We start from the raw sequence: 24,308 nt of genomic DNA, 5'->3' as shown, positions 1-24,308 counted from the left end.
GCCCAGGACTGTGTGCATGTTTTTTGTGAGGGTAGCTCACACTAGCTACCCAGGGGAACACGGGGAGAACATACAAACTCCACACAGAAAGGCCCTTTCGCGGAAAAAAGCCTTTAAGTAGTTTTGAAACCAGTACTTTTATACTTTTACTTGAGTAAAAAACTTGAGTTGATACTTCAACTTCTACAGGAGTATTTTTAAACTCTAGTGTACTCTAGTGAGTAATGAATGTGAATACTTTTGACACCTCTGGTAAGCGTCCTGGGTCTCAGCCTCAACTTTATACGCTCCGACGCCACGCTGCCTGAGCTTGAGTCCTACATTTTACCAGTGTTGTGTGAGGGGCGTTGCCTTCAAAGAGCATCCCTGAAAACATACCAGTATCTCTGTCAACTCTTGTCCAATCTGGTAATAAGTGCTGCTGTTTAATTAAAATGTAATTTCTCTGAAATCCACCACCAACTTTATGGTGTATGCTTTCATAGATACAGATATCTATTGATCCCGTTTGAAGTGTGAGCAGTTGTTTAGGTTTCTGAGAAGGACTTGGACAAAGAAAGAAAGACATTGTTCCTAGAAAGACCTCTGAAGGTGCGAGATAGTGAGGAGTTCCTAAATGTTTTGTCCCAGCGAACATCTTCACATCTTCACAGGACGACGGAGACCAACGCAGAGCCAAAATGTCTAAACTGGACACAAGTTCACTTTCAGGCCCATCTGTCCGGGCCAGGTCTGGGGGCGAGGAGCAGGAGGTAAACAGGTCCTGGATCAGCTGGAGGCCCGCCGCCGCCATTCTGGCAGCTCCGCTCCAAATTCAGCATCCGGGTGCGACTTTGCTGCTCCGCTCACTGGTCCGTTGTGTGGTGGGTGTGCAGTTCCAGGTGATGGTGGATTCAGACGAACGGTCGTGTCTAGAGCTGAGGAATGACGGCGGGACCCACGGACGACGCCCGGAGACCGAAGCCAGGACCCTCCAGGATCATTTAGATGGAAGGTCCTAACTGTAGGCTGCTTAACGGCTCCGGATAAACCAAGAAAAATACCAACTCCAAAGGAATTTCGTGAGTATGTGACTTTACTGACTGACTCGTTATTACTCGCTATACAGGACTGTCTCAGAAAAATTGAATATTGTGATAAAGTTCTTTATTTTCTGTAATGCAATTAAAAAAACAAAAAAATGTCATACATTCTGGATTCATTACAAATCAACTGAAATATTGCAAGCCTTTTATTATTTTAATATTGCTGATTATGGCTTACAGTTTAAGATTAAGATTCCCAGAATATTCTAATTTTTTGAGATAGGATATTTGAGTTTTCTTAAGCTGTAAGCCATGATCAGCAATATTAAAATAATAAAAGGCTTGCAATATTTCAGTTGATTTGTAATGAATCCAGAATGTATGACATTTTAGTTTTTTGTAATTGCATTACAGAAAATCACAATATTCTAATTTTCTGAGACAGTCCTGTACAATCCCGTAAAATAGTATTTAGGTTAGAAAAACTGATTGTTTAATTCTCTTTATTCTTTCATCATCTGCAGGAGTCAGAAACGCTGATTTGTGATTATTTACATCTTTCTGCAGTCGTTTGGGTTTCAACAGAAAATGAGAATCAGAAGATTATAAATGCACCTGCATCCTTCCATATCCTGTTTCAGCCCAACAAATGGCATCTCAAGAGGTTTGTAGCCAGATTGAGAAGGTATCGTTTAATGTTTACTTCATACCAACCTTATTTATTGTTTATTGTTGGCTTTATCTCGAACAACAACAAATCACCATCAAATTAAAAGCGTCAATATATATATATATATATATATATATATATATATATATATATATATATATATATATATATATATATATATAAAAAAGCAAAACAATTTATCAGTCCCATCCAGAAATAAAGAACAGCAGCAAAATAATGTGTTGGAGAGGGAACAGGAGGAAGCAGAACGCTGATTTAGTCCTGTCCCTTCCTCACAATATCATATCATATGCCATAGAAAATATACAAATTAAAAATAAGAAAAAGAAAAAAACAAATAACAAAAAATAAATAAATACAACACAAACAATTAATAAACAAAGAAAAAGGCATAATTAAACTAGCCCCCTACAATATCCTAAACTCAAAAATGTAATTTCCCAGTCACTTCTCTGATGATCCCTGAACAGCCATGAATGCAGGTACCGTATTTTCTGGACTATAAGCCGCACCTGTATATGTTATTACTATTTCTATTGATGCCTCTTGTTTTGCACCATCCCCTTTGCTGCTGTAAACTGCAAATTTCCCCTCTGTGGGACTATTAAAGGATTATCTTATATAAGCCGCATCCGCTCTATTTTTTAAAAAATAATAAAAAAAAGATATACAAGCCGCACCCGCTCCATTTAAAAAAAAAAAAAGATATGCAAGCCGCAGATATTTCTGTTGTTAGATTAGATATTTACTACATGTACAGAAGGATTCTGAACTGTAAATGATGTACATGTTTGTACCTAAATAGATAATTTCCTAACAGTGTCTTTTAACACGGCAGTAACTTTGCTGATTAAAACGGGACAGAACCAAGAGAAAATAACCGGTATTTATTTATCCATTTATCTGTTTGAAATCTGCTTCTACCTACTTCTATATGCTAAAGAAGAAGTAGCGTATTCTTCTTTGCATTTATTTTGTCTTTGTTTTGATTCTAATTCTGGTTAGAGTGCCCCGAGCATTTATCGAAATATCGAAAAAAAAAAGTCGAAATGTCGAGAAAAAAAGTTGAAATTGCGAGAAAAAAGTCAAAATGTCGAGAAAAAAAGTCGAAATTGCGAGAAAAAAGTCGAAATGTCGAGAAAAAAGTCAAAATGTCGAGAAAAAAAGTCGAAATTGCGAGAAAAAAGTCGAAATGTCGAGAAAAAAGTCAAAATGTTGAGAAAAAAAGTCAAAATTTCGAGAAAAAAAAGTCGAAATGTCGAGAAAAAAGTCAAAATGGCGAGAAAAAAAGTCGAAATGTCGAGAAAAAAGTCAAACATTTTGAGAAAGTTATCTATTTATCTGTTTGAAATCTGCTTCTACCTACTTCTATCTGCTAAAGAAGAAGTAGCATATTCTTCTTTGCATTTATTTCGTCTTAATTTTGATTCTAATTCTGGTTAGAGCGCCCCGAGTGGTGGAAGAAAAATCCACAGAATAGCTGCACCTTTGTATAAGCTGCATGGTTGAAAACCTATGAAAAAAGTAGCGGCTTATAGTCCAGAAAATACGGTAGTTACATTTGTATCCTTGTAACCTTGACCTTATCGATAGACATGTTTAGAGAACCGTGGACCGTCACATAGAGAGATACTGTAGATGCATGTACTGGTTCAGGGAGGTGCTTACACATCCCGTGACCCAACCATTTCTTCAGCTTCACTTGACGAACCCAACAGGTCCAGATCCTCTTCAAAAAAAGCAAAGATTGAATCCTAAGATGAGCTGACCAGGCTGGTCGGCTCAGCCGTTTTTGTTTACCAGAAGGCTTTGAGATCATGTGAGGATCACGGGGGAAGTAATGAGTAATGTGAGAAATGTCGCTTCTCAGCTTCACGGTTTGATGTCATATCATGGTACGAGTCCAGGCCGACTCATTATATCTTATTCAGGTTTTCTCACTTCCTGCCTGCTCAGTCTGCTGTGTGGTAATTAATGCAGCTCGGCCACAGTCCAGTGACTGGATGCTTGTCCATGTCTTCAGCTTCTGGGGACCCAGGGGTGAATAAACACTCTGGTATCCTTAGGGGGCAAGGAGACGGTCCATTTGTCTAGAACCAGGTCTAAAACCACCTCGTTCATCTGAATCTGAGGTTTTTCCAGGATGCTGAGACATACTTCCACCCTAATGAGTATGCAAAATGAGTATGCAAGATTTTTTAGTGCGTCCGAAACATTAGTACGTACTCAATAGTGTGCTCTATCCATACTTATTCCGGAGAATTTTTTAAGTGTGGATTGATGGACACTAGCCGAGCAGAAACTTCCCACAATGCAATGCAGCAGCGTTTGGTTGCTAAGTGATACGTAAATGTCATAAGTATAATATTAAGTATAATAATATTATCATATAATATTAATATTATAATATTCGTATTTAATAATATTATATAATGTCATCTTGTTTCTGCAAGAATAAACGGGAAAGAGCGGAGCGGTGCTACTGCTACTGTGACAGGTTACTATGGTAACAACCCCCCCCCCCCCCCTCCCAACGGCAGGAAGTGCCGTGTGCGCTCTTAATAGTTTGTCCGAATTAATGCACACTACTGATATTTACTCAAAAGTGGGCCGAATTTAAGTATACTTTTTAGTATGGCATTTCGGACGCACCGACCCTCCTGACCAGGGATGGCAATTGATGAGATTTTTACGATTCCAATTCCATTTTTGATTGCCTTATCAATTCTCATTTGGGAAAAAAGGACAACAATGAGGCAAATGGCGCTAATATGATAGGCAGTGTTCGTTCGTTAACTAGTTACCTGCAGTATGATTAGCCAAGGACATGCTAACGTTGCTGCTGGGTTGAGAATTACTGTTGGTCCGGAGCGGATTGAAAACACGACATTTATTGGTTGCTGTTTGCGCAAATGTTTTAGCATGTTGATAGTATTTTTTCCCTTCAACCATATATCCACTTGGCAAGAATTGCAAGTTGCCATGTTGTCATCTTTTTTACTGAAATGTAACCAGACTTTTGAGCGTTTGTATTGCTTGGGTGCTATGTTTACTATTGACTGCTGGCTGAAGCTTGAGTTATGGTTCTGCGTCAAAACGACACTGTGCCTAAGGCGTGTGCTACGCGTCGACGCAGACCACACGGCGTCACTGACGTGCACCTCCCGAAAATTGTAACTACGCGTTGAGGCGATGCAGACCACACGCAGACAGAGAGGGCTGTGATTGGTTCGCTTGGAAGCAACGCATTTCCGGTTTCCGGTTTGAAGCAGTCGTGAACTTTCAGTATTCTTTTCTTCGTGTATGTGAGATTTTTTTTGTTTTGTTTTTTTGCACAATAGTTGTCCTTATCTCTTTGATTCACTGTGACCGGAAAAAGTCAGATAAACCATTCAGAAAAAGATCGCAAATTAGCGGTCACGGGGAGTACTGCACCACAGAGAAATGAAGTGACGGAGAAGTCCGAAGGTTCACGACAGCATCACGGTGACGGTGTGTTCTCTGCGTTGGTTTGACGCAGAACCATAATTCAGGCTTTATGCACATTGCTTAGCAACGTGTGTGCTGACGTCATTCGTGCCCACTGGAACAGAAAAAGAGAATCGTTTGCAAAATTTGCAAATGATTCCAAAGAATTGAAAACACTGGGGACCGGTTCGGAACAAGAACTGGTTCTCGATTCCCATCCTTCTCATCCTACTCCTGACCACCTTTAGTAAAGGGGTTAGCGTTAGTTATAACTGCACCTCGAGGTGCTGAACCTCCTCGGTGACGGGCGAGTCCCGGTAAAACAGCCCAGGCTCCCAGTGAATGTCACAGCAACCAATCGCCGCTGTACGGAAGAGTATTAGGGCCAGGCAGGAGAAAAATACAAATAATATTTTAGAGGAGGAAGATTTTTTTTTCATTATGCACTTCGAGAAAAAAGTCGAAATGTCGGGACAAAAGTCGAAATGACGAGAAAAAAGTCGAAATGTCGAGATTAATGTTGAAATGTTGAGAAAAAAGGCGAAATTTCGACTTTATTCACGAAATTTCGACTTTTTTCTCGAAATTGTATTTCAACATTAATCACGACATTTCAACTTTTTTCTCTATATTACGACTTTTTTCGCAAAGTCCACAATAAAAAAAAATCTTCCACTCTCAAATTTTTTTTGTCTTGCATGGCCATAATACTCTTCTGTACCGCTGTAATAACAGCGTTGGTGAAGCTACGCTTCCCCCCCTCCAGAATCAACTGAAGGTTTTGGATAGAATTATTTCATTTCTATAGTGCATGTATGACAGTGATGTGGTGAATTAACAGGTACCATGATGAACAGGTAAACTGGCTGCCGCGCCGTTTAAAGCTGGTTTTGGCTCCAGCAGACCCCTGAGACCCCAAATATGATGAGATTGAATTAATATTTATTCTCGAGTACTGTATGTTTAAAAAGGTAATAAACACTAGATATTTGTCAGAATCCTTTCAGTCTTTGCATTGCATGTTTAATCCATTCTGCAAGTGCTTTCATCATTTTTGCATGAAATACTGGAAAGTCCTGCTTGTTATCTGTATTTTCTATAAATGGACTTTTTTTTCGCATGTAAATCTCCTTATAGAGAATTACTTGATTCCATCGTATAATTTTTTTATGGACATGTGGTTTATGTTACTGTTCATAAATATTTGCAGAAACTGAAGAATGTACAGAAAATGACACCATGTCCAAGTATTATTTCTGTTGTTTTTGCACCACATCTAACTTGCTGAGAGATTTTTTCCCCCCTGTTGAGATGTTTTGACAGATTTTCAGGCGTAGATGATGGATGGAGTATATCAGTTTCTTTAATTGAACGGTAGGATTGATCTTGTCCACTGTACGAGGCAGACGTGAACATGAGGACTGTTGCTCCACAGAGTCACCTGACCGCCACCCTCCTGACCTCCATCCTGGCGGCGGTGCTGGGCTCCCTGCAGATCGGATACCACACCGGCAACGTCAACGCTCCGGCCAAGGTAACCCCGCCTGGGAGAGACGCCGTCTCAGTTTCTCACCCTCAGCATCCTGAATTTACAGCATCACATGTTCATTTTTCACAAATAAATCCCTTTTAGTGTTGTTTTTAGTCTCAGTCCAGTCTTTGGGTCAAGCTCTCATTTTAGTTTTTATTCGTTTTAGTCACGTTCATTCTCCTTTTAGTCGTGTCAAGTTTCAGTCGACTAAAAGTCTGAGCATTTTAGTCAGAATTGTCCAGGACCATTTTAGTCTAGTATTAGTCGACGAAAAGTGATGACATTTTAGTCTGGTTTTTATTCCTCTACGATATTGCATTATATATTTAATCATCGTTATCGTCACATGACCTGCATTTTCGTCTCGTCTCGTTTTCCTCAGGTGATAAAGGTTTGTTGACGACGATATTTAGTCAGAATTTTCGTTGATGAAAGCAACTTTGGATGGATGGATGATTGTTGGATGGATGGATGATTGTTGGATGGATGGATGATTGTTGGAAGGATGGATGATTGTTGGATGGATGGATGGATGATTGTTGGATGGATGGATGGATGGATGGATGATTGTTGGATGGATGGATGGATGGATGATTGTTGGATGGATGGATGATTGTTGGAAGGATGGATGATTGTTGGAAGGATGGATGATTGTTGGATGGATGGATGGATGGATGATTGTTGGATGGATGGATGATTGTTGGAAGGATGGATGATTGTTGGATGGATGGATGGATGATTGTTGGATGGAAGGATGGATGGATGGATGATTGTTGGATGGAAGGATGGATGGATGGATGATTGTTGGATGGATGGATGGATGATTGTTGGATGGATGGATGGATGGATGATTGTTGGATGGATGGATGGATGGATGATTGTTGGATGGAAGGATGGATGATTGTTGGATGGATGGATGGATGGATGATTGTTGGATGGATGGATGGATGATTGTTGGATGGATGGATGGATGATTGTTGGATGGATGGATGGATGGATGATTGTTGGATGGAAGGATGGATGGATGGATGATTGTTGGATGGATGATTGTTGGATGGAAGGATGGATGGATGATTGTTGGATGGATGGATGGATGATTGTTGGATGGATGGATGGATGATTGTTGGATGGAAGGATGGATGGATGAATGATTGTTGGTTGGATGGATGGATGGATGATTGTTGGTTGGATGGATGAATGAATGATTGTTGGATGGAAGGATGGATGATTGTTGGATGGAAGGATGGATGATTGTTGGATAGAAGGATGGATGGATGGATGGATGATTGTTGGATGGATGGATGATTGTTGGATAGAAGGATGGATGATTGTTGGATAGAAGGATGGATGGATGGATGGATGGATGGATGGATGGATGATTGTTGGATAGAAGGATGGATGGATGGATGGATGATTGTTGGATGGAAGGATGGATGGATGGATGGATGGATGGATGGATGGATGATTGTTGGATAGAAGGATGGATGGATGGATGGATGGATGGATGGATGGATGATTGTTGGATAGAAGGATGGATGGATGGATGGATGATTGTTGGATGGAAGGATGGATGATTGTTGGATAGAAGGATGGATGGATGGATGATTGTTGGATAGATGGATGGATGATTGTTGGATAGAAGGATGGATGGATGGATGATTGTTGGATGGATGGATGGATGATTGTTGGATAGAAGGATGGATGGATGGATGATTGTTGGATAGATGGATGGATGATTGTTGGATGGAAGGATGGATGGATGGATGATTGTTGGATGGATGGATGGATGATTGTTGGATAGATGGATGGATGATTGTTGGATAGAAGGATGGATGGATGGATGATTGTTGGATGGATGGATGGATGATTGTTGGATAGAAGGATGGATGGATGGATGATTGTTGGATAGATGGATGGATGATTGTTGGATGGAAGGATGGATGGATGGATGATTGTTGGATGGATGGATGATTGTTGGATAGATGGATGGATGATTGTTGGATAGAAGGATGGATGGATGGATGATTGTTGGATAGAAGGATGGATGGATGGATGATTGTTGGATAGAAGGATGGATGGATGGATGATTGTTGGATAGAAGGATGGATGGATGGATGATTGTTGGATAGAAGGATGGATGGATGGATGATTGTTGGATAGAAGGATGGATGGATGGATGATTGTTGGTTGGATGGATGAATGAATGATTGTTGGTTGGATGGATGAATGAATGAATGATTGTTGGTTGGATGGATGAATGAATGAATGATTGTTGGATGGATGGATGGATGATTGATGGATGACTTTGACATTTGACTTTTTTCTCGACATTTCGACTTTTTTCTCGAAGTGCACAATAAAAAAAATCTTCCCCTCTCAAATATTTTTCCTCCTGCTTGGCCCTAATACTCTTCCGCACATACAACCCTGTTCATCATTCGTGAACACTCCTGGATGCTCGTCAAGCAAATATCACATGTCCTCGGTAGAATACTGAAAAAGTTCAACATCACCTGGAAATCTCTGGCTCAGCACCAGACCCGGTTCCCTCTGGACTTGAGGCCGGTCCTGGACCTGAGCCAGGTCCTCCAGAGTTTAACAACCAAGAAAGAAACCTGAGTCGCTGCGCCTCACAGACTGCCTCGTGATTGTGTTTCCATTTAGATCATAGAGCAGTTTTTCAACTCCACCTGGAGAGCCAGACACAACCAGTCGATCCCGGACCACAGCCTGACTCTGCTGTGGTCGCTCTCCGTCAGCATCAAGGACTTTGGAGCTCTGCTGGGGTCACTGGGGGTCAAATACCTGGCAGACTCTTATGGCAGGTAAGAAAAGCCCAATATAGTTTAATAAAACCTGCAGTCTTGCTTATTTGTAAGGATCCCCATTAGCTATACCCTTAAACACAGCTAGTCTTAGGGTCCACATTAAAAACAATACATTTAAAACATACAGTTAAAGACAAAACAAAGAAAGAAAACGAGATGACACGACAAACCTACATTAAACTTTACCGTACATGTAAATTATTATCTTAAAGCAAAAAAAAACATACATGAAACATTCCAATATACAGTAAAACATCATCTAGGCCAGGGGTCGGCAACCCGCGGCTCTTTAGCGCCGCCTTAGTGGCTCCTGGAGCTTTTTCAAAATGTTTGACCTTTTTTTTTTTTTTTCCTTTTTTTCTTCTTTTTTTTCCTTTTTATTTCCTTTTTTTTCTTTTTTTCTTCTTTTTTCCTTTTTCATCTCGACATTTCAACTTTTTTCTTGAAATTTCAACTTTTTTCTCAACATTTCAACTTTTTTCTCGACACCTCGACTTTTTTCTCAACATTCCGACTTTCGCCATTTGCCTTCATTCTAAGGCTGATACAAGACTTTTCATTTTTTGCGGCTCCAGACATATTTGTTTTTTGTGTTTTTGGTCCAATATGGCTCTTTCAACATGTTGGGTTGCCGACCCCTGATGTAGGCCATGAAAATCAGATCAAAAATACACCTCACCCTGTCCAGTATGTATATATATCTGTATGTGTGTGTGCATGTATGGTATCCTATACATATGATATTCCAAGGTGTTTCTTAATTTGCTTTTTGAATATTGATTTCTGTGTTCATTTAGTCATATAGTGGTAAAGAATCCCATGATTTCATTTATCTATATTCTACTGTATGCTTCAGAAAATGAGTGTTTGGCTTAGGAAGTGAAAACTGGCCCTTTGTTGCCTGTCTAGTGGCGTATGCATATGACTCTAGATTGTGTCTTAACCGATTGTACTGATATAATGGAGTTTTGGATTGTAAAACCTTCATATTGAAAACAGAAGTGCATTCATTCTGTCCTCAACTTTTAACCATGTAGACAGAAGTGCCTGCTGTTGATACTGGTGTTATATGGACACTGGAGAACAAGGCGTGCTGCCTTGTTCTGAACCAGCTGGAGTTTATTTAAATCTTTTTTAGTAGCATTCACCCATACTATTTGGCAGCAGAGCCGGATTAAATAAATGCACTACACTAGGCAGACTGTGATTTTTGGGCCCTCCTCCATCAATGTTATTTATGAATTGAAATCTTAAACTTACCAAAGTTACTAATAAAAGTTAATTCACATTTTACATAGCATAGTCTAGTTGGTTCTTTGTATTCCAAAATAAGTCATGTGTTGTATATTAAACAGTCTATCAGATTTTTTTTTGATTTGTATTATTTAAACGGTATTACACCGCTCTATTAAATGCTATTAAATTATCCTTATCTTATCGATTGCGAGTGTCATTGTTAAGGTATTAGTACCAGTAAATCACCAATAGGTGTCAGCATTGCTATGTAAACAGAGTAAAATAAGATAAATGTTTTAAGCTATTGCATTTTGCAGAAAATCTTAATTAAATGTGTTTATTAAATTGAATAGTTAAATAAGAAGTCAAATCTACAAAGACCAATAAAATTTGCAGTACGTGTGCCTCCGTGTGTTCCTGCTTCCTGGATTGGCAGTGGATGTCAAAAAAAAAAAAAAAATCACTGGGTTGGTATGCGTATATATGCATGTATATATATGTATATATACTAAATATAGTATGCCTTAGGTTTTTACCGGCATGGTATCAACCATTAATATGTGTGCAGACAAAAAAAATAATGTTTGTCCCTCTGTCTGGGCCCCTCCCCTGTCAATCGGGCCCTAGGCACATGCCTAGTTTGCCTTTGCGTTAATCCGGCTCTGTTTGGCAGTAGTCAAGTCAAAGACTCCGACCTTCATTTTCTCTCTGCTCTGCAGGCGCAACTCCATCCTCATCGTCAACTGCCTGTCCGTGGTCGGGGCCTGCATCATGTTCGCCTCCAAGGCCAGCGAGTCGTTTGAGGTTCTGATCCTGGGCCGGTTGGTGTTCGGCCTGTTCTGCGGGTTGGTGATGAGCCTGAACCCCCTCTACATCCAGGAGGTGTCCCCCACCAACCTCAGGGGGGCCTTTGCCACGCTCAACCAGGTGTCGTTTGCCTCGGGCATCCTGGTGGGAATGGTGAGGACGGTACCGACAACCTTCCGGCTCACGCTTTGGGCGTTAGCTACACTGAACGACGGCTGTGTTGGCTGCAGGTGGCTGGTCTGGAGACGGTGCTGGGCACGGAGCACGACTGGGCCATGATGTTGTCCCTGTCCCTCGTCCCGGCCCTCCTGCAGTACCTGGTCCTGCCCTTCTGTCCAGAGAGCCCTCGCTACCTGCTGCTGAACCGGTGCGAGGAAACCAGAGCTGAGGCTGGTGGGTAGAACTTAATACAGTGGGGCAAAAAAGTACTTAGTCAGACACCAATTGTGCAAGTTCTCCCACTTAAAAAGATGAGAGAGGCCTGTAATTGTCATCCCAGGTATATCTCATAGGTATATCAATGATATTGATATTGCCATCTCTTGATGCCAAATGCCCTGTTTTAGTGTTTTAGTACTACTATCTCACAGCAGCATTTCATATAGTGGACCACACAGTCCTGTCACACCTGAACAATTCGCCTTTGCAGCACTGTACTCGAGTGGTTTACATCGTATCCGTCTGATAGAACATTTTCTGTGATGATTGGTGATTCCTGCTCCTGTAGTGCCTCTCTCTCTTGTGGGGTCCCACAAGGTTCTATTCTTGGTCCAATTCTTTTCTCTCTATGGAGTGTATGCATTGACGTCACTTCCCCACTGGACCACTCCCCCTTACTCGCACTGAGTGGCAAAAATGGCTGCAACTAGTAGGGGAAACTGTGGAGAAGACGGGATAACAGCCGATTATCGGCTTAAATTAAAAGGCAGTTGGATTTTGACAGTGACCCGTACAGTTACCCCAAGAACCAGTGGTGCATGGACATTAATATTTGGTACAGTTACCAAGAACCAGTGGTCCATGGACATTAATATTTGGTACAGTTACCAAGAACCAGTGGTCCATGGACATTAATATTTGGTACAGTTACCCCAAGAACCAGTGGTCCATGGACATTAATATTTGGTACAGTTACCAAGAACCAGTGGTTCATGGACATTAATATTTGGTACAGTTACCAAGAACCAGTGGTCCATGGACATTAATATTTGGTACAGTTACCAAGAACCAGTGGTCCATGGACATTAATATTTGGTACAGTTACCAAGAACCAGTGGTCCATGGACATTAATATTTGGCCACGAATCCAGTTTCCTGATATTTATATGTACTTAATTTCTACGCCGGGGAAATACACGAAGCAAAGCTTGAAGGCATACAAAAGTCTTTACGCTTGGTCCGACTTCAAGACAGGATTTGTTGGTGAAATTAAAGTGATGAGGACACCGAACTTTATGATTTGACCGTTTAACGTTAGCTACCCAAAAATCCAACATTACCTGATACAAAATTCTGTCTCTCCCCATTCTCCTCATTCTGTCTCTCATAGTTGAAATGTACATATGATGAAAATTACAGGCCTCTCATCTTTTTAAGTGGGAGAATTGGTGAATGACTAAATACTTTTTTTCCCCACTGTATATGCTGTTTAGACCTGAGGTTGTGTTTACTAAGTTTTGAAAAGTGGTAAGGACCGGGTCATCAAAAAAATGATGATCTGATAGGTAGAACGTGAGTCTGTCATTGTTTGGCCCCTGCAGCTCTGCTGAGGCTGAGAGGCCGGACGGACAAGGTGTTCGCCGAGCTGGAGGAGATGAAGGAGGAGGCGGGACACACTCAGAGCGGCGTCACCGTCCGCGATTTCTTCCGAAGACGCAGCTACCGGCAGCCCATCATCATCGTCCTGATCGTGAACCTGGGCAGCCAGCTCTCTGGGTTCAACGCGGTCAGTCCCACTGCAGCGAAATCACAGTCCAAGAAAGATCTGAGACCCCGAAACCAGTGGAGGCTGGTGCTAAAAATGTTTGGGGGGCGCAATTGACCGTGGCATACATAGGGGGGCAGGGCCGGCCCAAGCCTCCATGGGGCCCTAAGCAAAATGGGATTTTGGGGCCCTCTATTACTGCCAATAATACTGATTATTTATCCTTCACACACCCACTATAAAATAATTAAATTCCCGCACTTTTCTTCCAGGTGATAAATTACTCCACGAAAATGTTCCAGGCCAAGTTTGACGAGGCCAAATATCTGACTCTGGGCGTGGGGGCCGTGAACGTGACCTTCACCCTGGTGGCCGTGAGTACAGTACCAGACCTCAGCCAAGAACTGGACTTCTGGTTCTGGTTCAAGTCAACCAATGCTCTTGTCCCGTCTCCAGTTCTTCCTGATGGAGAAGGCCGGCAGGCGGAGGCTGCTGCTGACCGGCTTCATCTCCATCGCTGTGTGCAACTTACTCATGACCATAGTGGACTCTGTCCTGGTAAGATCATCCTCTTATTTTTCAATATTTAGCCTTTATTTGACCAGGTTAGTACGGAAGAGTATTAGGGCCATGCAGGAGAAAAATAAAAATAATATTTTAGAGGAGGAAGATTTTTTTTTCATTATGCACTTTGAGAAAAAAGTAGAAATGTTGAGAAAAAAAGTAGAAATGTTGAGACAAAAAGTAGAAATGTTGAGATTAATGTTGAAGTACAATTTCGAGAAAAAAGTCGAAATGTTGAGAAAAAAAGTCGAAATGTCGAGAAAAAAGTTGAAATGTTGAGAAAGAGACAAAATTTAGTTGCCCTGCCTCCCACCCGACTCATCGTTGGTCGCCCCGCCTGCGCCGTTTCCTCGACGGGCCGCGTGGAACGCCGAGGGGCGTTCGTTGAGGGGGGGTGCTGGACGCACCTCAGCCAGTGCCGAGGACCCTTAGTCCCCCGAAGCCGGCCCCTCGTATCCTTAGGCCCAATCTCAATACTCCCCCTACTTTTCTTCACTCGCCCTTCTTTTCTTCCCTAACCCCTAAAAAAGAAGGGGGAGATTTTAGGGCACTTGAGATCTAGGGCACTTGGCCCAGGTGCCTGTCCCATTTCTCCTACTCCCCCTCGTTTTCATCCCTTCCCTGATCAGGAAGCAGAGAGCCAAAAGCTGTAAATTTCAGCTGTAGCGCTGTTAATATGGCACTTTATTAATTTTTAATATTTTTTCCAGGTATAAAGGTAACCTTAAGATCCGCAACCGGGGCTCAGTTTATCCAAATAACGCCTGTTAAGAAATTTGACCCGATGTTTTCGGAGATGAGAAGAGCCGCCACCCCCGGGGAGCAGCCTCAGCTCACAGCCCGAGAAGAGACGTGTCCGCCGGGTCAAGCTGCTCCGTCAGCCCCGGGAGAGAAACTCTCTCCTGGGACGCAGCTCTGTTGAGAATTATGCTGGCTGAAATAAATCATTTAGGAAGATGTTGGTTTAATAGATGAAATCTAACAGTTGTAGCTACGCCTGTTAAGAAATTTGCTCTGAAATTTAGAGATTTCTGTCTGCCGGCTCCGGAGTTTGGGTCCGCGTTAAATAGACGCAGCCTATGGCGTAGGTTACGTAACCTACGGCGTCGCTTACGTAGGTTACGTAACCATATTCCGGCGCGATCTTAGCGAACAACGGACAAAAAAGGGATTATGTACATTCACTGAGTGAATATTATGAAAGTAAAATATTGGTTTGCGCCGAGAAATGTAATCAAAATGCATTTTTATGCAGAAACTAACTAAAAATATTGATTTTATTCCCCAAAAAATAAGAAATGTCCGCCATGTTTTTTTTTTTTATTCAGTCCGCAAATGACGACGAAAAGCATTCTGGGAAATTTTCATACCCCCTCGCTCGCCAAGTCAGCATCTGAAATCCCTCGATTTGAAGGGGCTATTCTCAGCCCCTAGCCCTCGTTATGCCCCCTCCCCCTTGGTGAAAAGAGGAATTGGGACACCACTACCTTCACGGGAACGCGCAAAAGTTAGGGTTAGTGAAGAAAACGAGGGCGAGGGGGAGTATTGGGACGCAGCCTTAGTCCCCCGAAGCCGGCCCCTCGGATTCTGTCTGACCCGTTTGCTCAGTCCCGAGGACGGCCCCCCATCCCGTCAGGCCGTTCTGCCAGGCCCCTAGGACGGCCCCCTGAACTTTGACTGTGTTTCCAAATATATACCAATATATATTCCAATATTTTATCAGTCAGTGTTGATCTCGCTGATTTTCCTCTCTGCGGGGTCACTTAATATTACTAATCCCTTTTCCCACCGTAAAAGGCAAGGCAAGTTTATTTGTGTAGCACAATTCAACACAAGGTAATTCAAAGTAGTGATGCACCGAAATGAAAATTTGTGGCCAAAACCGAAACCGAAAATAATAATAAACACTTGGCCGAATACCGAACAATACCGAACATGGTTCTTCGCAGTTTTTCATTTATTTTGCCAATTTTTTCACCATTGCATAAATCAAATAAATTTGATTTAGGCATGCTTTTAAAAGAAAAATATCTTTTACAAAATTACAAGGTAGAAAACATTTGTTTAACATAAAAAACTGAAATTTTTTTAATTTCCCAGCATTTCTTAAATATTCCAGCAGACATTATACCAGCAAAGAACAATAACTTAAAATAAATAAATTAGCAAAATACATTTTTTGGCCATCTTTGAGCTTACGTTAGGCTTAACTGACTGAACATTGTAACATAGGCCTTAAAACAATAAAAATGCATTAAAGCGCTCAGGGTTTTTTATCATTTCAAATGATAAATCAAACTTGTAGTGCTGACAGACTTTGCAGATGTGCCCCCTCTAGATATTTGAGCAGAACATTCATTGCAAACAGCCATTCTTGTATTATTCTTTGCCACTCTAAAATACTTCCACACTGCTGACATGTTTGCACCGCACCACTTCACTCCACGCTCTTCCACGTTTGATTTCATCATCTAAACGCACCTGTAATAGATTGATTTATGTTGTTTTGGTTCCACCTGTTGGTGAATGTTAGGTAAAATTCTTATGGGGTTAGTTTTTTGTTGGCCAACGATTTATGTGGTGCGCAACAGTTACTGAGCGGCCAGTCTATTTATATTACAACGCCGTTATTAATTGTTCGTTTTTTTTCCCACTTATTCCACCGAACACCGAAAGTGTTTTTTTGCCATTTTCGGCCGAACAATTTCGGTTACCGAAAAATCAGTGCATCACTGATTCAAAGTGCTTTACATCAACATTAAAAGCTGCAAGACACAATTAAACAGTAAATAACAAATAAAATGAAATAAAATGAGATAAAATAATAAAAAGCACAAGTTGTTAAAAAGTAAGGGCAGTAGATACAGCAGGTACATCTCATTCTTACAATGGCAAGAATTACGTTTCTATACGGTCAAAACGTACAAAGACCGGGTCAAATACAGTGTTACAAAAGTAATCTGTAACAATTCATATGGTAAAACACGTATTCTGAACGTCTGGGCCTCTAAAACCCCCCCCCCCCAGCACCTGGTCCCGGCCCTGCGGTCCATGCAGGTCCTGCTGGTCTTCTGCCTGATCTCGGCCTACGAGCTGGGCCCCGGGCCCATCTCCTGGTTCATCGCGGCGGAGCTGTTTGACCAGCCGGGCCGCCCCATCGCCATGGCCTTCACCAGCATGCTCAACTGGGGGGGCAAGTTCGTGCTGGCGCTGCTCTTCCCTCCGCTGCTGGTAGGAAATGTTACTGTTTATGGTGAACGCACAAAAACGTATTTATACATCCTTGAATCAGGTGGGGATTATTAACACCAGGAAACATCTGGACCACATCTATGACTGCGTTTCCATGCATCAATAACCCTTTTAAAACCCGAATATTGGCAATAACCCGAATTTGCACGGCCATGTAAACACCAATAACCCCTTTGAATAACCCGAATTTGCTCATATTCTGGTTTTTAAAAACCCGAATATGACCCCTGGGTTATTCCTTTTAAAACCTGAATATTGGGTCATGTAAACGCCTAACGGGATATCCCCATCAAACGGAACAGGAATTTGTTTTCTGCACATGTTCTGTTCATAAGGAATCCTGGTCTTTTGAGTCCAGGAAGTTCTTATAAACACGGAGAAACGCAAGACCAGGAGGAGACTAATCACTTCATAAATGTAATGAAGGACATGAACATTTCTGCATTTGTAGACGGTAGAAAGTACCGGGATAGAAGATTTACAAGAAGGTGAGAGAAAAGTTGCACGAAGCAGCATTTGTTTTGAATTTGGATACAGGAAGAAGAAGCGGAAATTACGCTAATTGCGTCATCACGTTCTCCGTGCGTTGCTGGTTTGATCGGGATATCCCAAATGATTAATTACCATGTAAACGGAATATTCTGAATGTTTCAGTAACCGGAATATTAGCAATAACCCGAATTTTGACTGCATGTAAACGTAGTCAATGTCTCTAATCTTTGTTTAGTTATGTTTTAAAGACCTTTTGTGGTTGAATATTTTGAACTGGACTGACGCGGCGTCTCATTCTCGCCCTCAGAAAGTCTGCGGTGCCTACGTCTACCTCCTCTTCATGCTGGTGGCCCTGCTGGCCTTCGTCCTCACCTGGATCCGCCTCCCGGAGACCAAGGGCCGCACGTTCGACGACATCGCCGAGGAGTTCAGGGGGGCGGAGGGCATCCCTCTGCACGGGAGCGCCGGGTTCAGCACCTTCACCTGAGATGCCTTGGGTCCAGGCTGGGTCCGAGCCTCGTCCGGGCCTTGCCTGGGCCTCGTCTTGGTCGAGTCTGGGCCTCGTCCGAGCCTCGTTCGGGCCGAGTCATGACAGTCAGCGGTTTCTAAATGGAAAAACATCAGTCACCGTAGTCTGACAACAACATTTATTGTTTTAAATCAACGTGGGCGGAGCCAAGGACCTCCGTCACTGAGCATCATCAGCTGGAAAAACCCAGAGGGAGCACCGACTTTGGATGATTGCTGTTTTAGTGATATGTTTTTGGTTTCTATGATACCCAGTTGTCTTTTTTTTAACACCCAGATTCTCACTTAACCAATAATCTGTGACTGGGGTTCCAGGTCTCCCAGGACAAAGGGGTCCAAGGGTCTTTATAACAGCAAGTATGAAACATCTGGAGCAGAAGGAAACTCCAAAATAAATGCATTAGATTGAATCTTTGATTTTCTTACCTGCTAGTTTGACTGGATTCACCCGGAAACAATCGTCAGCGTCACCTCTGCTAACGTTTGCTCTGCTCTGTTTTTTTTGTTTATTTATTTAGCACATATTAAAAAGTCAGTAATACAATTACCATAAAAAAAGAAAAACAATAGACAGCATATATGCAAGGAGGTCTAAAAAACCCTCTGGGGGCTTGACAAGAGGACTTCCTTAAATGAGCATAAAAATGGACATTATCATGGACATAAATGCATATCATACGCAGCACACACACACGCCACAAGCACATACACACTGCAAACTTGCACACACACACACAAAGAAAAAAAAAAGGACAAAAAAAGGCCCCCAAAAAATAGAAAAGACAAAGGAAAGAAAGAAAAAACTACAATACTGTATAAAAATGAGGAAAAAGACAAATGTGAGTAAGTAGAAGTTTACATCCTATTATTAAGCTATTGATATAGCAAAATATCTTTCACAAATTTTTTAAATAATTCATGAGAAAGTTTGACAAGTTGGGGAGGAAGTGAATTCCAAATGATTGTTCTGAAATTGAGATGAAATAGTTTGTGATTGTGGGGGCCGAAGCTGGGAGGCTTTACGGGTTGAATAATTATGAAATTCATTGTTCGGGGAAAACAAATTGTGAAAAAGGTTAGGAAGAGTTTTATGTAAGGAACCATGTACACATTGAGCAATTTCGAGGTTATTAATCTGATAGATATTAAGGATGCCAAATTTACGAAAGGGTCAAAGACGTGACGCTTACTTTTTCTGTCCGATGGAACTTTTTACCTAATAATAAACATAAAAATGAATAAAAAATATAACATGTATGTCTAATACGTTCCTTCTACATGTGCCCACTCTTATTTTATTTAAACATGTTGGTTATTGGTCATTTTCTGCCATCTGAAGTGTGAAAACATCATGTGGGGTGACCGTCCGGCCTTGACTTCTGTTTGGACAACTGGTTTTAAATCACATTAAAACAATTTAAAAATAATGCTTGCCCTATTGGGCATACTTTCAAACTTGTTTTAGATTTATTGACAAAGTTATGGAACATTTGTACACACATTTCAATCATAATACACAAACTAATCTTGTCCGAATATGTTCATTGTCTGAATTATCATCTGGGGTGACCATGAAAAAAATACAATTGAGGGACTTTTATATTGACAATCATCTCAAAGAGGATGTTGCATCAGCCAGTTACCCCATGAGGGTCCCAGAGAGACAATCTGCAGGTTAGTAGTCTCTCTCTCCTTTACAAATAAATCCTCTTTCTAACTGCTGCAGTATATACGTCACATTTTGATATCATGTGGGGTGACCACCCTAAAACTGTAAATAATTCGTTTTATTTGCAAATCTATATTTTGAAGGTAAATTTGTTAGTGATATGTGGTGAGAAGTAGCTAGCTTAGATCATATAGCTAACTGTTAGCCTGTTATATTTGATTAAACTTGAAAGCATCATGTGGGGTGACCACCTGTCATGTGGGGTAACCAACAAATGGCAATTCTGTATCAAATTCAAAATTGAATGTCTATCAGTTTTGGGTCAAATATAAATTATTGGTATAGCATGCATAAGTGGATACACCTTGTACACATTTTAAATCAGTTTTATGAATTTTAGAGTAAGTAAGAGGGTGACACTGCCATTATGGATAGAATGTATTTAAAAATGGTTTTCAAAAAATGAAAGGAAAAATGTGTCTATCTTTCTTGAACAGTTAATTTAATTACTGATACTTATTAAAATATAAATTTTGTTATGGAAATCTATTAATTTTGAGATAAATGGTCGCCCCAAATGACGGTTTAAAGGTTTAAAAACACTAAAATACCTTTGTTTGAAGTTTTCACATACATGTATGTGTACACTACATTTCAAATGTTTGGAAAATGGCCAAAAATATCTTTATTTTAAGTATTTTAAAAATGGGCTACTCAAAGGCCTTATACGTCTTTGACCCGAAAACAAAAGGTAGCGAGTGACTTCTTAGAAGCGAAGAGGCGGATGATTCTCACCACGTCTGTTCATGTCAGGGGGGCCGGTGAGAGCAGCGGCCGCCAACCTTTTTAATGCCAAGGACCGGATTAATGTCAACAATATTTTCACGTACCGGCCTTTAAAGTGTGGCCGATAAATACAACACAATAAAACGATACGAGCAGCATAAAAAACAATGGTATATTGTAAATATAATTAAAGCTGCAAGCAGCGATGAACGGGCCCTCGCACTCATGGCCACCGTCCCCCATAAGCATATCAGAAATGACACCACCCACGACTTCCTATGTCAAACCATCCAAAAGCTATGGCAGAAAATAGGGACAACCAATCAGAAGAAGGGGCGGGGCTAATTCAGGCCAATGGAGCTCAAGGACTCAATACCGATTCAGGTGACACCAACCACGACTCTTTATGTCAAACCAATCAAAAGTTATGGCAGAGAAATGTTTTCAAGGGGGCGCTGTTGAGCCATTTTGCCACGCCCATTAATGCAAACCATTAAATATCAAATTTTTCGCCAGGCCTGTCTTGCGTGCAAAATTTGGTGACTTTTTGGGCACGTTTAGGGGGGCAAAAAGGCCGTCCTTTCGTCAGAAGAAAGAAGAATAAAGAAAAATTTCTACAGATACAATAGGGCCTTCGCACTGTAAGTGCTCGGGCCCTAATAATAAACGTGAATCCACTGTGTACTCGTATGCAACTTTAGTAGCAGCGTCCTAACATCACGCCAACATCATGACATGAGTAATATCCTCTAAAACACTCTGACTCTGGTCGCCATGGTAACGTTTAAACATGGCTTCAAAATAAGATACATACACGCCACAAAAACAAATAAAAACTGCATGATAATTATAACTAACGATGACACTGAATCAATGACTACGTTTCCATGAAGTCAATAACCCTTTTCTAACCGGAATATTAGCAATAACCTGGTTGCGCACGGCCATGTAAACACCAATAACCCCTTTGAATAACCGGAATTTGCTCATATTCCGGTTTTTAAAAACCCGAAAATGACCCCTGGGTTACTCCTTTTCTAACCCGATCCATGAATCCTCCACGAAGTCGGACTTTAAACATCTAAACATCCCCGAGGCTCCATCAAACCTCTGTCCCAACGTTGTGTCCAAGACTGGTGGCTTGGCGTACAGACGAGGAGCGTTTCAACTTGGTCTGTGAAATGTCGCACACCTCTGAGCTGTCTGGGAAACCAACTGCAAATTTGAGGGTTTGGAGTCAGGTTTGGGCTTTCTGCCGTCTCTGACATCTTTGTGCAAATGTTTGGGAACAGTGTCACCTGCTGGAGCAAATAAATCATGTCTTGGATCAAATAAACTTCTTTAAATGGACCCTGAGACTCCCTTCAGTCTTGCTGCAGCTCTGATGAGACAGAAAATACTCTGATTTTGTCCCCTCTGAATTACATGTGTCCAGTACTGTCGGGACATCGAGGCGACACGACCACAAGACGATGTCCTGAGCAAGAGGAGCTGATGTGATCTGAGTGATGTCCTGTTCTCCTCCTCACACTGAAGCCATGTTCTCCTTTTTCTACTTTTCGGCCTCATAAACTTAACGTATGAACATGAAACCGCTGGGATGAATCCAGACTTCATAACTGACTTTAAAGTAAAAGTAAATATCTTTTACAGGAGTAGGAACTGCGAGTTAGTTCCCACACACCTGCGATGCCAGACACCAACATGAACACATTTCAGGTAAACGCTCAGTAAACACAAAGCAGCCTCTTGCAAACCCACCGGTCAACGTACACTTTTAGTCCAAATCATTTCACGACAAGATCTTTTGATTGATATCTTTTGATATCTTTATTTCAAACACAAGCACAGAAATAAATAAATGAAATAAAACATATACATACAACTTCCGGTTATGGCGAGGAACTAGGTAGTCGCAACTTTTTGAACTCTGCTGCTGGCTTGTAATAAATCCTACAGAACTAACCAAAACCTGATTTAAACTTGGGCAACGTGAGGATAAGATTATCTTGACGGAAAAATGCCACCAAAAGGCATAAAAAAAGACAAACAAAAACCACGATACGAAGGCAAACTTTCCGAGGGGGAAGAAACGAGCGACGCCATGTCACTCATGGCGGAGGATGTCGAGGAAGAAGATGGTGAAACATCTACCGATATTTCAGGCGAGAAAACCAACGAAGATATCATGAAAGCCATAATTTCTTTGAAAAATGGACTTTATAAAAAAATCGACGGTGTACAACTTACAGTTACTGAGGTGAAAAAGCAGGTGCAGGAATGCACGGGGCGCATTACACACGCTGAGCAAAGGATTTCGGATGCTGAAGATAACGTTAATGAGCTATTAACTAAAGTCGGCACACTGGAAAACACGGTGAAAGCTCTCACTGATAAAGTTGAAGACCTGGAATGTAGAAGCAGACGCAACAACGTGAGACTGGTGGGTCTACCGGAGAAAGCGGAGGGCCAAGATGCTGCAGCATTCCTGGAGAGGTGGCTGCCGGAGGCTCTGGGGCTGGAGCCGCGGGACGCTCCGGTAATTGAAAGAGCGCACAGAATCGGTACCCTTCCTTCGGACTCAAGCACGGGACGTCCAAGGACTCTTATCATGAAAGTGTTGAATTTCAGAGACAAGGAGCGGGTGCTGAGGGCAGAGCGAATAAAAGGGAAAATCCTTTATGATGAGAAGCAAGTTCGCTTTCACCCGGACCTGTCTGCTGGAGTTCACAAGATGCAGAGAAGCTATGATGAGGTGCGGAAGAAGCTGCGAGATAAGGGGATCAATAAACACAGGATCATCTTCCCAGCGCGGCTCCTGGTGACGCATAATGACAGGTCTCATCTTTTCCAAACTCCGGCTGAAGTGGAGAACTTTATCCAGTCTATCTGAGGGACATGAGGATGAGGTCTCTATTTTAATTTTTTTTTTATGGCTGATTTCTGTTTATACTTATCCCTAAGGACGGGATTTAAAACGGACTTTAAGAAAAGACTAATCTCCGATGTTTACTCATTCAAATGCGTGAACCACAGAGAGAGATGTCCGCCACATTATGACCCCTAGATGGCGCCAACAGTTCATAATTAGTTGAGGAATTTCGCCATCCTCACTGTTGAACAACAGGTATGTGACAGGTTTCCCTGATGTTCACGTTTTGTCAGTTGGTTTACTGCAATCTTGTGTTCAGGTTGGAAAAGTGAATTCATTCAATAATAAAAGTAGAGGTAAAATGGTTAGTATTGTATATAAGCAGTTAAGAGTTTAAAGAATAAGTTAGAGAGGTAGGACCTTTCATAAGCGGTTGTTAAAGAAGGGGAGGGAAAGAGGTACTCCTATGGCAACATGGTACCTGGAAAAGAGGGGTGGGGGTAGGGGGGCGGGGGGGTCCCTATTTTTTCTCCATTTATTTTTTCATTTTTCGTTTTCCTTTTTTTTCTTTTTTTTTTTTTTTTTTTTTTCCTTTTCTTTTTTCTTTTGGGGGGGGGGTTGTCTCCACTGCACTA

The 24,308-nt window shown here is 41.5% G+C and overlaps 1 protein-coding gene across 3 annotated transcripts; it reads left to right on the top strand.

The window, feature by feature from the left end:
* The first annotated feature begins 887 nt into the window (after positions 1-887).
* LOC133462622 (solute carrier family 2, facilitated glucose transporter member 1) lies at positions 888-19,035 on the top strand. 3 transcript variants are annotated; one of them, XM_061743953.1, is made up of 11 exons: positions 888-1,061; positions 1,550-1,689; positions 6,620-6,718; positions 9,380-9,540; positions 11,499-11,739; positions 11,817-11,979; positions 13,347-13,531; positions 13,783-13,884; positions 13,967-14,068; positions 17,102-17,305; positions 18,126-19,035. In XM_061743953.1, the coding sequence occupies exons 2-11, from the start codon at positions 1,675-1,677 to the stop codon at positions 18,303-18,305; spliced, it is 1,452 nt and encodes a 483-aa protein (XP_061599937.1). In that variant the 5' UTR covers positions 888-1,061; positions 1,550-1,674; the 3' UTR covers positions 18,306-19,035. The 3 variants fall into 3 exon arrangements, with proteins under 3 accessions (XP_061599937.1, XP_061599938.1, XP_061599936.1); XM_061743954.1 differs by having other exon boundaries at positions 888-1,065; positions 1,593-1,689; XM_061743952.1 differs by having other exon boundaries at positions 888-1,065.
* Positions 19,036-24,308: the final 5,273 nt, after the last annotated feature.

The sequence above is a fragment of the Cololabis saira genome, chromosome 16 (genome assembly GCF_033807715.1).
Source record: "Cololabis saira isolate AMF1-May2022 chromosome 16, fColSai1.1, whole genome shotgun sequence".
Classification (NCBI taxonomy): Eukaryota; Metazoa; Chordata; class Actinopteri; order Beloniformes; family Belonidae; genus Cololabis; species Cololabis saira.
The sequence above is the reverse complement of the archived record's forward strand: the minus strand, read 5'-3'. Positions and strand labels throughout refer to the sequence as shown.